Here is a 16,624-nt window from a genome sequence, read left to right on the forward strand (position 1 = left end):
AATAAAATCTCTGAAACAGCATTATAAAAACCAAAATAAGGAAGGTGAGGACAGAAATTCAGCAGTAGCAAGGTTTGATCTTACTGGGAGGGGGTGGGGAGAATCTAGCTCACCCAGTAGATGTCAGGGCTGTGAGTTCGAGCTCCACATTGCAGGGGCTCAGACTAGATGACTCTGGTGGGCCCTTCCGACTCTACAATTCCCTGATTCTCAGAAACAAGACAACTAATAGAAGATGCTTTGCGTATGGCAAAGGGATGTCAACACATTTTACAAGCTCAGGAAAAAAGCCCTGCAGTACTGTGTTCAATGGAGCAGACTCCCCAGGAAACTGTGCATAGGGTAAAGGTAAAGGGACCCCTGACCATTAGGTCGAGTCGTTGCAGCGCTCATCTCACTTTACTGGCCAAGGGAGCCGGCGTTCAGCTTCCGGGTCATGTGGCCAGCATGACTAAGCCGCTTCTGGCAAACCAGAGCAGTGCACGGAAACGCCGTTTACCTTCCCACCAGAGCAGTACCTATTGATCTACTTGCACTTTGACATGCTTTCGAACTGCTAGGTTGGCAGGAGCAGGGACTGAGCAACAGGAGCTCACCCCATTGCGGGGATTCGAACCAACGACCTTCTGATCGGCAAGCCCTAGGCTCAGTGGTTTAACCCACAGCGCCACCCGCATCCCTGTGAATAGGAGAGCTGACCCTAATAAACTGGGTATTATGCTACAGGCTGCCTTTTGGTGTGTTTTGTTTGTGTGTGTGAGTGACATTCCTTGCGTGGCAAGTGCTGTCAGGATGCGCCCCTGCATTTCAAAGTTTATCACTAAGCCACTATTTACTAGTTTAGCTGTTCACTAGTTTCTGCAGGTGGGCGTCCCGTCCCCCCCCCCCCTAACAAGCATTTATCATTTGCTATTCAATAGCTGGAGGTGGGCAGAAGATCTCTGGGTGATTTGCAAATGGATTAAGCAATCGGCTTCCAATTGTCTAAAAAGCTTTCCCTACCCTTAAACTAAAAGAAGAAGAAGAAGAAGACTGGGGTGGGGGTGGAGAGAGAAACCAAGAGTGAGTTTCTGCATTAATTTAAAGGATTTGTGATCTTGGTTGCTGGTATTGATCAGAAAGTCCTGCTCTGAGCATGTGCAAGCGTAGTTCCAAGCGTTTGTCCGCTGCCTGAGCATTTTGCACCTGGCTCCCGTGGGTGGATCTCCAGAGTTTCAGTGGTAACAGGGAAAAAAGAAGATCCCGCAAGCCTAAAGTCTGCCCAACCCCTGCAGTAAGTAGCTTGGCCGTTTTCTTTTACTTCTATTGTTGGAGGGTTTTGGAGTGGGCGGGCGGTGCTTTTGCAAATCCTCTGCTAGGAATGTGTTCAGGAGCAGGCAGAAGAGAAGGGGGCGTGCCTGCCCTGCATACCTAAGGCAGCCTTCGCCAACGTGGCGCCCTCCAGATGTTTCCGACTACAACACTCATCAGCCCTAGATCTGGAGGCCACCGCGTTGGCGAAGGCAGAGTTAAGGTTTAGCTGTGTTTTAATATGCCCCATTCAGAGGTTATCCAGATTGTGAAGAGCCTTGCACCCGGAGAGGGATACGGCGCACCAGCGCAGTAAGCTTTTTCCCCCCCACAGAAGAGGGACCCACATTAAGAACAGCCCAGTGCGCATAGGAAAACAGAATTTTTAGAGCTGGGAGTCACCCAGGGGTCATCTAGTCCAACCCCCTGCAACGCAGGAACATAAACCATACCGGAAGAAGCATTGGCTCCTGATTTAGAGGTCTAAGAATTGCACAGGTGAATTTTTAACATGTATGAGCACAATCTCGGGTCAGAAAATCCTCTTCCTCAGAAGCCGCCTGTCAAGCGAGGAGGGGGCGGTGCCGCCTCTCTCCAAGCGGCCACCGAGGCAATGCCAGTAAGCAGCCGCTAGGGGGAGCGTGGTGGAAACGAAACGCCGCGCATAGTAACTTCGCTGAATTGTCAAACATTGTCACGGTTAAAGGGGCTGAAGAGAGACAGTGATCGCTCAGGTAATGTGAGAGCCGCAGACTTTCTCCTCCTCGTTATTTCCGGGCATTCCGATTAGTCTCGTTTGAAAAGGTTTAATTCAGACTTGCTTGGGAGCCTCTTCCCCCCACCCCTGCGCCCATCTTGCCTTTTTAACGTTTTTGTAGCCGTTTTTAATAATAATAATAACGACAACGACAACAAATAAAATCCGATCCAGGCTGCAGAAGACGGTGGGATAACTTCGAATAAAGCAAAATCATTTTCCCACCGAAAAAGAAAATGATTAAAGCGTGGCCATAAATATCCTCGATGCTCCTGCTTGCAGTCTGGGCTAAGATCATTTGAAGCAGCGGCGGGGGGGGGGCGGTTGCGAGAAGCCCAGGAGCATAATTTTGCAGAGAGAAAGTCCATTGAGACTGCAGTGCTGCTATACATGTCTGCTCAGCAACTGAGGCCTTTGAGTTCAATGGAACTTGCTCTCAGGTAAGTGTGGCTCTAGGATCGCACCCTGAATAGATAGATCTGCTGTCAGGTTAATTACGAGGCTTGAAATGTGGCCAGGCGGATGTAAGGTTTCTCCTGACTTGTGCAGAATTTGCCTGGCCCTGCTTCAGAAACAGTTTCTGGACAAGAGGGCTTTGGGGGAGGGGGTGGGGTGGAGGAGAAGCCTCTAGCGAATGTTTCAAATAACCACCACACTGTATTTCTAAATCACATTTGTTTTCAGTACGCTTGAATACCTGGAGCCAAAAGCAAAATTATGCAACTCAAATACAATTTAAAAAAATAAATAAATTAGGAGGGTTGACTAAGAAATCCACCCATTTTTATTTTATCAAAATGGTGGTCTTTGCCATACATTCTCTTTACTCTGTCTCCAAATATGCCAAACACTTTGTACTTTGAAGGGGGGGACGGGACGCATGCTTAAGAGTTGCAACCCACTTAATCCTGAGAGTATGTCCCACTGAGCTCAATAGGGCTTACTTCTGAGTAGGCATGTAGAGGATTGCACTGCCAAGGAAGTGAAATTTGCTTTAAAGGCTGTTGTTGTTGTTGTTGTCTTGGCCTCATTGCTTTCCTAATTACTTCCTTTGAATGGGCTTAAACACCCCCCCCCCTTCGTTTCCAAAGGATAGAACACTATATGTTGGGGTAGAATGGCTGCTTTTCAATACAGCTTGCAGCCCATCTAGGTGTGTTATTCATGTGATAAACTGTGTTAAAGGTTGTGCTAGTAAACAGATTTTTTTTTGACAGCATTGGAGATTTCTGTCTAAAAAGATCCATTGCAAGAGTGGCAGGAGCAGGAGGAGCTGGTGGCCTTGCCCCCCTCTCTAAGGCAGTTGCCCTCTTTTTGTTTCCCTTTGGGTACAGGCCTCAGAAAGCAATTCTACACAACACCAGGCAGAGGCCTTCAATTCCAAGAAATCTTTGGATCTCTTCCCCAACCCTTCCCCCAATCCCACAAGTACAGTACAGACACCCAGTACTGTAGTAGCTTTAACCCTTTTTGTTCAAATCGCTGTGTTTACTTATCAACCTTCCTTTTTTTCCTTTTCTTTTTTAACTTCCTTGTTGTTTTTGCCAAAGCAGGCCCTGAGAGCGGCCTGGTCTTTTGCCCATTCTATTTTTGTTCCACTGATTGTGACCAAAAGCAAGACTGCTGCTGAATCATGATCCTGGTTTTCTTACGGAGCATGTTTTTTAAAAGCATTTTATTTGACAAAATGATGGGAGGCGGGTGGACACATAAGTTCCCTGGTCTTGATTAACATGTTATTCTTGGAAGTCTAATCCCCCTCCCTGCCCACATAAATTTGTGTTGCTTACCGGTACTTACCTATGTGGATCAGGGTGCCAGGCAGATTCACAGATGCATTAGAATGCTAAATTACCCTCCCTTTTAAATTAGCAATTCAAAGCCTATGATTGTATGCACACTTACTACTAGGGAGTAAATCCTATTAGTGGGGCTTACTTTTGAGTGAATATGCATAATACTGGCTGCATGTAGCAACCTTGCAAGTTAGGATTTTGTAGCTACACTGCCCATTCAGAGTGCCATCTGTTGAGCCTAGACAAAGTAGTGTGTGGACTGTAACCTGGTTTGGGGCTGCTGTCCTTAACACCAAAGAAGGAGTAAGTCTGCTAAGCACCCTGAGACTTGCTTCTGAGTAAGCATGCATAGGATTGCACCACTGGAAAAAAAAATTATTGTAATTGTAACCCTGTGCATGTTTACTCAGAAGTCAACCCCACTGTATTCAGTTGTGTTTATTCACAGGTGAGTACATATAGGGTTAAGGATGCTTGGCTGAAAGCAAGCAGCACCTTACTTCTGAGTAAATGTACACTGCTAATAAGACAGAGCTATGTGGAATCTGTGTCGCAAAGAAGAAAGCTGGTCATAAATCTGTATTTCCAAACGCAGGCGGGTTGAGCTAAAGTCATGCATCCTGTTTTGGGATGACTTTGTGCCTTTTGGGAACAGCTCATACTTCATATGAAATATCTTGCATTGCAGCTGGCATTGGAAATTTCCCATGTAACTTGGAGAAGATGACCTCTTGTCATCACACTCCGTCCACCCTCAAACTCTATAAAAAGGGGGGGAAAGGAGCTCAGAGGCTGGCCTGCCCACCAAATGCAAACTCACAGCTTTTTCTACCATCTGTTTTAAGCCAACAAATCCGAGGACTTTGAATTGTGCTAGTGGGAAATGTTTCTGTCCATGTAGGCGGAAAGTTTGGGGATTTGGTTACACAAGTCCTTTGTCCCAGGACATTTTGCCCAAAGCACCACTGAAATGTACAGTTTCACCTGGAGTAAATGGTAAGGGCTGTATTCTCGACACCTCACTTACCTGGGAATCAGCCCCTTGCAATTCAATAGGACATACCTCTGAGTGGACAGGGTTAGGATTCGGCCCCACTGAACTCAATGTGACTCATTTCTGAGCATGCCTGGCTACTTCCCAGCTTTGAAAGGGCGAAAGTGGTGTTATGTATTTATCAACTTTAAAGGCAACTCGAACACACGGCCCCCAGGTGTTGAAGTAGCAAGAACCTTTGTCTGGTCTGCAAACCAAAAAAAGGTTGCCTTTGCTTAACTCAGGTATCTAAAGGGAAATAAGAAACAATTCACTTTAACTGTGAGCTTGATCAGAAACCTACTGGACACAGAGAGGCGTGTGTTGTAGTATCACCCACTCCAGGTAAATATCTAGCTTGGGGGAGGAAATCTAATGTTTTCAGCCACTGTTATCTGTTGGGGTGGGGGTGGGGAATGCATGGAGGTTAATCTGCTTTTCCTGCTCGCTCGTTTGAAAACGTTGCAGTATAGAGACGGGAGCTGTTTTAGCTCTGGACGGTCACTTGACCCTCCACGTTACCGGTCTTGCGCGTGGTGCTTCTGAGCACAAGTGTGGGGGCAGAGGGCAGCCCTCCTTTCAAGGGGTCACCCCGTTTGAAGTGGGGTGGGGAGGCAGAGGGGGCGGGACACAAAAGCACCCCCTTGTTCTATAATCAGCACCTTAATGTAGCCAATTGTTTCAGGATTCCGTCGTGGAACGTTCCCGGGAGGGAAGCATTGTGACGTCAGCGCACCTACTAATCCTCCCTGCTGAGGGGGAGCCTGGAGCCATGAGGTCATCGCAGCGGCCACTGTAGCAGCGCCAGCAGCAGCTTCAGAGGCCGGCGGGGTTGGGGGGGAGGGGAGCTGGCCCGAGCAAGGCCGCCTGGGATCCCGCAGCCGCACTCCAGTTGCAACCCGAGGCTGCCGCCGCCGCCGCCGCCGAGTTCCTCCGCAAAAGCATGGAGGAGGCCGACGCGAAGGAGCTGCAGGTCGGCTCCTGGCTACCCGTGCTGGTGGAGCAAATGGTCAACGACACCCTGGTGGTCACCTTGAGCTGCGGGGAGAGGCGCTTCACGGGGATCCTCCTGGATTGCACTAAAAAGTAGGCACGCGAATTGCTTTATTCTTCCATTTCCTCCCCCCTCGCCACCGCCACTGCACGCGCAAAACTTCCAAAAAACGCGGGGGAGGGGAGCGGGGATTGCAACGGAGAACTTTGCCTTCCCCGCCGGGGCCTGCTGCAGGGCGAGGGCAGAGCAGCTGGGCAGGAGGAGGGATTAGGCCATAATCTGATTAAAGAGTTAAAGTTGCATGGCACGTTGCAGTGGGGGAGGGGAGGAAAGTGCAGAGAGGGGGTGGGGTGGGGTGGAGAGGCTGGCTTTTCTTGCCCCTTCTGAGCAGCAGGTTCTGGTTTCATTTTCTGTTCGAAATTCCTCGTGGAAGAAATATTTTCTCCTCTCTGAAAGCCAGTTTTCAGATTGGTGCCAAAGGCCTTCGGGTCCTCTGAGAAGGTTTCTGCAGTGAACTATAATTTCTGTGGGTGCATGTTCTTTTTGAAAATGTGCATCATGTAGAGGAGAAGCATTGCTTTCACCTTTCAAACCAGCAAACTTCTGTGTTTCCTATGTTGGAGGGAGGGGGGGTTGCCTCCAAATGTTGCAACTTTGCTAAAAGTTTTTTCCTCCTTCCCCCCCCCCCCGATAAAGCCCCACTTTGTGCTGCCTATGGGTGGCTGCTGGTGCAGCAACATGATAACCTCATGATGTCACATGTTGCCATAATTACAGACTTCTTTGTTCAAAAATATTGCACACTTCAGAAAGCCTTTATCTTGAGTTGAAACAGCCTCAGCTTGTCATTTTTCTTTCTTTCTGAATTTAGCAAAAGTACCGACATTGGAGAGTGTGTGTGTGTGGGAAGGAAACCTCATAGGTACATAATATAAAGGGGAGCAGCAAAGCCCTCCCCTCCCCCCACTTCCCAATCTAGGGTTTATTATGTTTGGTGAAATCCCTGCAAATGAACAAAGGTTGGTGCTTTGTGTTTGTAGTAGAGAATAATGTTATCCACATGTAGTATGTATAAAATTGCCTGCTTTGCAGGATTATCAAAATGAAAGAATTTCATGTGCATAATAAATAAAGCTCCTAATGGTTTGTTAAAGTGCACATATAAGGTCCTCTAATAAAGGAGCCTTGTCTTGACCAAACCAAAGCTGGAAAAGCAACCGATGATAGAAAATTGAGCTTAACCATGTTATTGAAACACTCCTTTCTAAATAACCTGAAATGGCACTGATTCTCTCTCCCTTGTGCACACATTCTTTTGTCCTAAAATAGCCAAAACTTCTTTGGAATACACCCACTACCCCAAACTGCAAATCGAGAGTCTCTACAGCAGTGATCACAAGGCACTCCTCAAATATGGGCCATTCCGTTTTCTGATGAGAAATTGTAAATAAACACCTGCCACTTCTGGAGGCCCCAAATCCATTTTCTGTAATAAGGACTTGATCTTGGTGACAGCTTCGCTGTTCCCCCACCCTCAGGCAGTGTGCAGCCATTAGCCTTTGACAATTATCCTGCAGGCGCTATCTCATAATTAGATATGCCAGCAGCCATTAATAGAAATGGCATGTGATTTTAACATACGGCTTCATGGGCATTCCACCCCACCCCCGCAGTGAATATTTTTCATTATTTTCAGCATGTAAACATGCACTCCGTGACCAAACAATGTAAAATTTGCTTCATCGGTAGACACTATATTCAGTCTAATGGTGGGTTTCTGTGGCTCTTCTCCCCCCTCCCCCACCTTTCTCGTTGTCCAGGTAGCTAAGTTACTGCTTCTGATATTGTCAAACTAGCCACAGAAATGCTTGCATTATGTGTCCAGCCATTGCTGCAGCTGTATTGATTTCTTCCTGGCACCTGAGACTCTGAAGCAAATTAACATGGGCCACAGTGCACTGGGATTTTTTTTTTGCGTGCAATCCCTGTTGGAACACATTGGAAGGCAGGGGCTCTCTCACCAAAGCCCCTTGAGTTTCCACCAGACAACCAAATGAGCAGTTTTCGTGTTTGTACATTGTGTTGCTTCTCTGCCATTCTGCCTCCTCCTCTATATAGGCAGTTCCAGCCCCTTGAATGTTGGTTTCTGAGATTCACTCTTTTTCTCTCCTGGCTGTTGCATTATTTCAAGCTACACCACCTCCCTTTTTTTTAAAAAAAAATTAAGCACAAAGCACACTACTGTAACCCACTCAGTTTAAGCTTGCTGTTGAACTTGGTGCAGAATTAAGGCTGAATAGTTTGATAGCATTGCATCCCCTGTACCTGGGGCCTGTGGGCTCTTGGTTGCCCTCCAGCCCTTCTTCTGGCTCATGGGACTTTTCCCAGGCCACACCCCTTAACTCACTCTGCTTTGCACCCTCCATGAGTGTTCTTGCCCAGCTGGGATGTGTCCTTGTGCTGTGATCATGCTACTTGCTTGGCTGGGTGGAGGACAGAGACGGATGTTCGAGTGTTTGTAGAAACCAGCTTAATGTACAAAGCTAATATAGTAGTACCTCGAGTTACAAACGCCAGGTTATAAACGCTTCAAGTTACAAACTCCGCTAACCTGGAAGAGTTACCTCAAGATGAGAACTTTGCCCCAGGATGGGAACGGAAATCGTGTGCAGGTGGCGCAGCGGCAGCAAGAGGCCCCATTAGTGAAAGCACACCTCTAGTTAAGAACAGTTTCAAGTTAAGAAACGACCTCCGGAACTAATTAAGTTCATAACTAGAGGTACCACTGTATTCATGTTCATGCCCTGCCTTTGGCCCTACACACCAGTGGCATGTGCCCCTCCTGCACAGAATTTGGCCCTCAGATTGAATAACATTCCCTAAAAAGGTAAAGAGACCCCTGACTGTTAGGGCCAGTCATGGACAACTCTGGGGTTTCGGCGCTCATCTCGCTTTATTGGCCAAGGGAGCCGGCGTACAGCTTCCTGGTCATGTGGCCAGCATGACTAAGCCGCTTCTGGCAAACCAGAGCAGTGCATGGAAACGCCATTTACCTTCCTGCCAGAGCAGTACCTATTTATCTACTTGCACTGCTTGCTTTTGAACTAACTGTTAGGTGGGCAGGAGCAGGGACCAAGCAACAGGAGCTCACCCTGTCGCGGGGATTCAAACCACCGACCTTCCAATTGGCAAGCCCTAGGCTCTGTGGTTTAACCCACAGCGCCACCCACATCCCAACATTCCCTACTCTTGTGCTAAAGGCTACATTCAACCCATATTTTATGGGCTTCATATACTTATATGTATATGAAATGGAAATAAATCAAAGCCTGGCTATCGGTGTATGTACCTGGTGCAGTGTACTACTGTCTGACTTGCCACACTTCTCAAGCCAGGTGCCTTTGTTATAATCTTTTCAGTCTTTTTAACTCCTCCGTGTTGCATCTGCTTGCTCACTTGAGCTTATTCGATATAAATAAATGTTTTCTCCCAAATAACAGGGCAGGATCGAGGGGTCTCTGTAATTTTCTTGCCTTGGCTGGATGAGAGTTTTCCCCTAGCAGACTTTCCTGGGTAAAGGCAATGTAAAGCAGCCCTTTTGGGTTGCTTTTTAATGCAAGGCTTAAATAGCTTATCTATTGTTTTCTTTTCCAAACCTCCCAGGCAGTTCAAAAGCTTGGTGCCTATCCATTTGGAGCACAGTTCCTGGCCCCATCCCCCACCCTCTTCCTTCTCCTCCTCCTGGTTTGTTTAACCTCTTTCTACTCTTTCTTTTCAATAGGACTAAGATACTTCATATTCACTTTGATATACTTCTTTCCAGCTATCTAAAATGCTTCCAGAATTGCCTTGCCATCTGTTGCAGGTTGATTTATTTGACCGGTTTAACATAATTGCCCTTTTCATACACTCCCTGGTCAAACCAAGAGCTTTAAAGTTGTTACCTGAAAGATTTCTTTGAAGGGGCATCCTGGAGAAGAACGTAAGATATTGACAGTGCAGTCCTCCTACCCATGTCCGTTCAGAAGTAAGCCCCATGGAGTTCAGTAGGCATTATTCCCAAGTAAATGTGCATAGGGTTGCGGAATGGCTGAGGAAGGGAAAGAACCCAAAAATAAGTAAAAGCTGCAGTATCTTGCTAGGTTAGAGAGCAAAAAGGATAGGTGGGAGACGAAGGAAAAGAACTGCATGTGGAAATCAATGCGATTGGAAACGGTAAGAATAGCCAAAGCTGTGTAAAAGATGTAACAAGATACTAGAAGAATCAAAAGCCCAAGGAATGATGCACAAATATGACTATAAAGAACAGATCTGGGAGAGGGAAGGAAGCCCTCGTCTCTGCACAGAGAAGTTATAACCTGAATGCTGCATCATGAGGGTTGGGAAAGAGAAGAGCGGCTTCTCTTTTCAAATGACTGATGTGCGCTGGAGTTTCTAATTTGCACTTATCAAGAGGTTGAAATCGAAAGGGGGAGGGGAGTGGACCTCAGAAAGCAGCTGGACTTCCAGCTCAACCATTTGACTTCCTGATTTATTGTGGCAGACAAATCTGCATGTCCTTTTGCTGTTTTCCTACATTGTTAGATTCAGTATCTGAATGCCTGTATGTTTTACAGTGATTTTTTTAAAGAAATGAAACTGTGTTTATATTGCAGCTAAGTATCCACAAATGACGGGGTTGGCTTACCACTTTGTTATTGTTCTGAGGTCCCCGCCCCCCCCCCCGTCCCTCTCTTGGCACATAGAGAGAACAAGGGGGGGGGGTGTCTCTCATTTGTGCTGCTGAGGAAGGTAAGAAAGGAGAGGTTTCTCCTGTGTGGATGAGACTCCTGGCGTTTCTTATATTCTCCAAGCAGAACAGCAAATGGAATCTCTGTGGAGGATATCTGTGTGCTGCTCTCTGTCCTGCTCAACAGAAAGCTGGGGACGCATCCCTTGGCAAGCTGTTGAATGGATTTGCAGTCGCTTGAACATTGGTTGTCCACAAAGAGGCATGTTGAGCCCGTTTTACAGTACACCCAGCTGCTTGCCCTTCACCCACCTGCAACAGTAAATATTCTGCCTATGGGGTTAAATTTTGGATAAAAGTAGGTCCCTTTCTTTAGCCTTGTTTTGACAAGTATTTGCTTTGGGCAGGAATAATATGATAACAGGGAGGGCTTTTTTCTGGTTCCCAATTGTTTGTTTATTTATTTTTTTTTAAAAAAAAGGTTTTGCAATTTTTTGACCAACTACTAAGTTACAATTTTTTGTTGCTCTCCATCTCTATGAAACCACAGATTGTAAATACTTCTGCCTCCCCATCCCTCCTGCCATCTACAGTGGTACCTGGGAAGTTGAACAGAATTCGTTCCGGAAGTCCATTCGACTTCCAAAACATTCGGAAACCAAGGCTTCCAAAGAACGTTCGCAAACCGGAACCCTCACTTCCGGGTTTGCGGCGTTCAAGAACCAAAATGGATGAGTACCAAGGCGTTCAACCACCAAGGTACGACTGTATCTATCTATTGATCGATCGATCTATCCATCTATCCAGTTTGTTTACTTCATTTTGCATCTCAGCAAGTAAGTATTGTGAATAAACTTGCAGACTGATCCTGTGTGCCTTTTCTTGTAAGGAAGTATTACTGGGTTCTGTAGGACGTACTGCCCAAGTCAGTTTGCATAAGACTGTAGCTTTATTGGGGCACTATCAGTGTTTTGTGAAATGTAGCAACTTTGGTTGCAGAGAACCAAGTGAGAATGGGGAGGAGGGCAGCAACAGGACAGATGAGACATGGATAACATACTATAGTAGGAGAAAACTTCTGCCAGTTGAAAGGGATTCTTGGGAGCAGGTACTCAAGAGTTGAATGGAGCTGTTTAAAAGCTGATGAAGGTACATCTTCCTAACTCACTCACCTCTGCTCCAATGAAGTTGTTGCAAAGATGAAATAAATCTCATTGCTCCTTCCAGGCTGTATTTAAGGATGCAAATGTGGTAAATAGGTTTATACGGCACACAAGTATAGATGCTGTGCATATGAATCTACCAGTTGTTAGAAGGCTCCCTCCTAGAGTTGGAGGCCTCCTGCTCCAGCTCCCCATGTTCAGTGCAAGAAATTCAGGATCCAGCCCCTCTGTCCGTTCAGCCTCTGCTTGAAGGCCTTGAGTGATGGGGAGAACTCACCAGCCCTCTGAGTAACTGGTTCCTCTGGCAAGCTGCTCTTCTCTTAAATGCCAAAATCTAGCTCTTTTTAACATAAACCCAGTATAACATCTCTGTAATGCAAGCATTGCAAGTGTGCATATTAACACAGGGACTGATGTGCCCCAAACCCAACATGTTCTGCTCGCTTTGGTGATCTCCAGGGTGTGAGCATATTGGCCTAGAAAGGCAACTGGGTATTTCCAATATGTAGCCTTCTGTGCTGTTTCAGCAGATACTTCCATCATTGAAGAACTGTGTTGGGAGAAGATCAGTATTAAGGGCATGCAAGGTTTCATCCATCTCTGTTAGTCCTAAGAATGGATGGTTGGGAGAAAGAAAGAGAGAAGAGCCAAGGCCCAACTGTTTTGAATTTCCAGGGACCAGTCTGGAGCACTTGCTACAATGAGGAGAATGAATCTGAGCATGGAATTCTTTCCCAGTTAAAGGGTGTCTTGTTCCAAGCCAGCTTGGTCTCTGGAACATCTTTATTTTGACATTAAGTTCACCGAACAAAATGCAAAATGGAGGCCAGGCCAAGAAGAAGGGAGCAGGTGTTAGGAAAGTGAAAGCCTGCTATTTTAAAGAGGTAGTTAACAGCTGCTTATTGAATTGCCATGCTTAGCAGTGCCCATGCTTGTGTTAGTCATTCATGGAGCAGAGGGAAGTGCCCTTTGGAAAGTCTGGGCTTAGTTATTTAACAGGCTTAGTCATCTGGCAGGTAGGAGTTCAGATGTGCCCTTGTTCAAGTCTTTCCTGTAGCTATTTAGCTCTGCAGGGATTTGCCTTTGCCCTATGCCACCCCTTGGCAGCGAACGTTTGGAAGAATAATATTGACTCCATCACAAGATAAAGTCTCTGCGGTCTCTCAGATATTGGGGGGGGGCATTTGTAGAGGAGAATTTATGAGAAAGATACTTAACTTTGCTCACCAGTTCTTTTGTGAGATACATCTGTGTTTGGTGGTGCTTGTCGCGCCCCCCCCCCAATTTACCACCTGTTACATAGTCCAACTTAAGGACTGAACAAATTAAAACCGCCTTTGCGAGGGAGAATCGGCAGTTGATGTAAAGGCTAAGGCCTCTTCTTCCACCAGACAACTCTCCCCTGAAAATGTATAGGATAACACATAACTGGAAACCCTATATACTCTGTGCCCCTAGACTTCAATATATGGCGTGTATACTCTGATGAGAAAAATTGAGGATGTTAATTCAAGGCTCTGTAAAATGTGCTAAATAAAGGACTCTGAAACAGAGCTGGAAAAGTATCTCAAATTCATAGTGCCAGTGTGGCAAATTTTGTAGGTTCCAGCCTTGAGGAGCGCTGTGGAGTAACTTGGGGTCACATTCGCACTGAAATGAATGTTTCACCACAGATCTTTTTGTATCGTTGTCTCCCAGGTTGACGCTCATTTTGTGGCGTTTGCCTGATAAAAGGCAACTAAGTTTCACTTTTTATCTAATCGTGTCTTCAGAGGTTACATTATTTATATGTATTTTAAAAATTACAAACATTGTCCAGTAGCACCTTAGACACTAAGTTTGTTCTTGGTATAAGCTTTCGCGTGCATGCACACTTCTTCAGATACCATGTAAATTATTTATACGGTTTCTCTCTTTCTTGTGTGTAAATTAATTGGCTTTGTTTCCCAATATCGCTATCTTCTAGGTAAACACGATACAGAATTGGAAAAATAGTGTCCTCGTTGTGATGGCAAACCGCTTTTCATGTTTGTTTGTTTTTATAACAAAAAAGCTAGGTTCGAGTGGAAACTTAAAATTGCAATGAGCTAAATGTCTCATTTTACATGTCTATTTTTAACCTACATTCTCCCACCCTTATTCTGCTCCTTAAACACATCTACCCACCCACACTTGCCCAGCCACCGTCACAGATGATGCTCTCTGACTTACTCCAGACACTGATTCCACTGTCAGTGGAAGAGGACTGAGCATGGCTTGTCCTGGGATTCTGATGCTCAGCCCAGCACAGCTCTGCCTCCGCATTAGGATCAGGCATCTGGAGGCATGTTAAATACCAGGGCGTATTTGTTCAGCTCTAAGGGCCTAATGGAAAATGTTGTTTTGATGCTGGGCCTCAGCTGACTAAGGTATTTCTTGGCTGCATAGAATGGGCACACCTTCATGAATTTTGCATAAACTAAACTGCATGCGTTTTGCGCATATATACCAAGGCACAACTGATAACGCATGGTTGTGGCTTTGATGGAAATTGGCCTCTATCCGTAGCATCCAGTATTTTGTATAATGTATCTGAACGCCCTGGTGTTCTCCTTCTTGATTTGTGTTCTTCTAATAGAATTGTGGAGTTGGAAAGGGACCCCAATGACCAACCCCTTACAATGCAGGAATCCTAGATAAAGAATCCCTGATAGATGCCCACCCAACATCTGTTTAAAAACCTCCAGTGAAGGAAAGCCCACCGCCTTGCGAGGGAGTCCACTCTGCTGTTGAAACACCTCTTAACATCAGAAATGATGATGATGATGATGATAAATTTATTATTTATACCCCGCCCATCTGACTGGGTTTCCCCAGCCACTCTGGGTGGCTCCCAACAGAATAAAAAAGCAATAAAATATCAAACATTTTAAACTTCCCTAAACAGGGCTGCCTTCAGATGTCTTCTGGAAAGTTCTTCCTCATGTTTATTCAGAATCTCTTTTTTGTAATTTTAGTCACCAGAGCAGCAGAAAGCAAGCTTGCTCCATCTTCCATGTGATTGCCCTTCAGATATTTTGGTCTTAATTTTCCTTTAAAATAAAATAAAATACTTCCCTGCCGAAAGGTTCATTAGAACAATCTGTCTAATGAAGTGAAATATCAAGCCAGTGAGCATGCTACTTATTAATTTCTTTTTTGAAGTAGGAGGTTCTGATTATAATTATTATAATAAAAATTTATAATTTATACCACACCCATCTGGCTGGGTTTTCCCAGCCACTCTGGGCAGCTCCCAACAGAATAATAGATACACGATATAACATCGAACATGAAAAACTTCCCTAAACAGGGTTGCCTTCAGATGTCTTCTAAAAGTCAGATAGTTGTTTATTTCCTTGACATCTGAGGGGAGGGCGTTCTACAGGGCAGGCGCCACTACCAAAAAGGCCCTCTGCCTGGTTCCCTGTAACCTCACAGGGAGGGAACCGCCAGAATGCCCTCGGGGCTGGACCTCAGTGTCTGGGCTGAACGATGGATGTGGAGACGCTCCTTCAGGTATACTGGGCCGAGATTGTTTAGGGCTTTAAAGGTCAGCACCAACACTTTGAATTGTGCTCGAAAACATACTGGGAGCCAATGTAGGTCTTTCAGGACTGGTGTTATATTGTCTCAGCGGCCACTCCCAGTCACCAGTCTAGCTGCCACTGATTGAGTGTGTTTGTCTCCATGCTGGGAATGTGTGTGAGGTGAGTGCCCTATCCCTTTACCCCATATAACCCAGGCTCTCCCCATGTTGTTGACCTGCAACTCCCATGATCCCTGACCTCTGTTCACGCTGCTAGGGGCTGATGGTAACTGTGGCGTAAAACAGCTGGAGGACATCAGGCGCTCTGGAAGACTGTCTCATCCTACTTCCAATTTGGATTGTGCGAATTGGTCTTTGTAAAGCTTGAGTGCTTGGGGTTTGGGCAGTCAGTACTCAGTCACACACAAATAAGATTTTACGGATGTGTGTGGCCTGTCCTGGCTTTAATATAGCATGCCCATTCTGGTAACTGGCTCCTCTGAGCATAGAGAAGGAATCGTAGATGTTGAACATCTTTATATTTGATGGGAAAGGAGGCTTGGCTTTGGAGATGGCAGCTCTATGTTTACCCAGAAGTTTTTAGGAGATGCCTTCTCAACAGCAAGGAGATATCGTTTTGGTTACGTGTGTTAATGACAACTTTCTTGAAGGCAGCAGTGAAAGCCTCTCTGCAAAGCACTTTAATTCAAAAATCTCTGTTAAGATCGGGGCAATAATATCCTCTTGGGATTAAAATAGTTCCGGCTGAAGTATTCTTCTCTCCCCCTCCCAGGGCATACTGAGGAACAATTGAGGGTATTGTTCTCTTTTATACCACTGACACTTTCAGAAGTAGACCAGTGCTGTAAGGAGTACAATTGCTGTCTCTGAATATTTACTTGCTGTCCCAAATGCAAAGCCAGAGATGGCGACACTGGGGGGGGGGGAATAATAAATGCGATTCTGAACCAAGAAAACACACATTCTCTACTGTAGAAATCAGATTTGCTCAATTCTGGCTTCAGTTTTTATTTTGACAAATGAAAGCTTTGCAAAGGAAATATTTTCCCCCTCAATAAGGGACCAGTGAAAGATTTGACAAGGAACATGCTAAATATATGGGAAAGAAGAGACTGAAGTTATGTTTCAGGTTGTGCTTTGTGCTGCAGTGAAGATTCGAAAAGTGATAATTTTTTAAAAAAATATTTTGGAAGATGAAAGTTAAGATCTTTATGAAGTAGAATTATTCCATAGGTTCAGTGAACCTTTTGGGCGAAGTTGGTCTACTTGTTCCTTGTCCAAGGGCACTAATATG

At 45.6% G+C, this 16,624-nt stretch overlaps 1 protein-coding gene across 4 annotated transcripts in view; it reads left to right on the forward strand.

The window, feature by feature from the left end:
• Positions 1–1,041: 1,041 nt before the first annotated feature.
• Positions 1,042–16,624, forward strand: part of PWWP2B (PWWP domain containing 2B) — a 32,727-nt gene continuing 17,144 nt past the window's right edge. Inside the window, exons 1-2 of one of the 4 annotated variants that reach the window (XM_081912757.1) lie at positions 1,042–1,273; positions 5,562–5,962. In XM_081912757.1, coding sequence (XP_081768883.1) covers positions 5,820–5,962 — 143 coding nt within the window. In that variant the 5' untranslated portion in view covers positions 1,042–1,273; positions 5,562–5,819. Of the gene's footprint in view, positions 1,274–1,943; positions 2,025–2,352; positions 2,488–3,732; positions 5,222–5,561; positions 5,963–16,624 lie in introns of those variants that run through there. The other 3 variants (XM_081912754.1, XM_081912756.1, XM_081912755.1) reach the window with 3 other exon arrangements.

The sequence above is a fragment of the Podarcis melisellensis genome, assembly GCF_964234715.1.
Source record: "Podarcis melisellensis genome assembly, chromosome: 5".
Classification (NCBI taxonomy): domain Eukaryota; kingdom Metazoa; phylum Chordata; class Lepidosauria; order Squamata; family Lacertidae; genus Podarcis; species Podarcis melisellensis.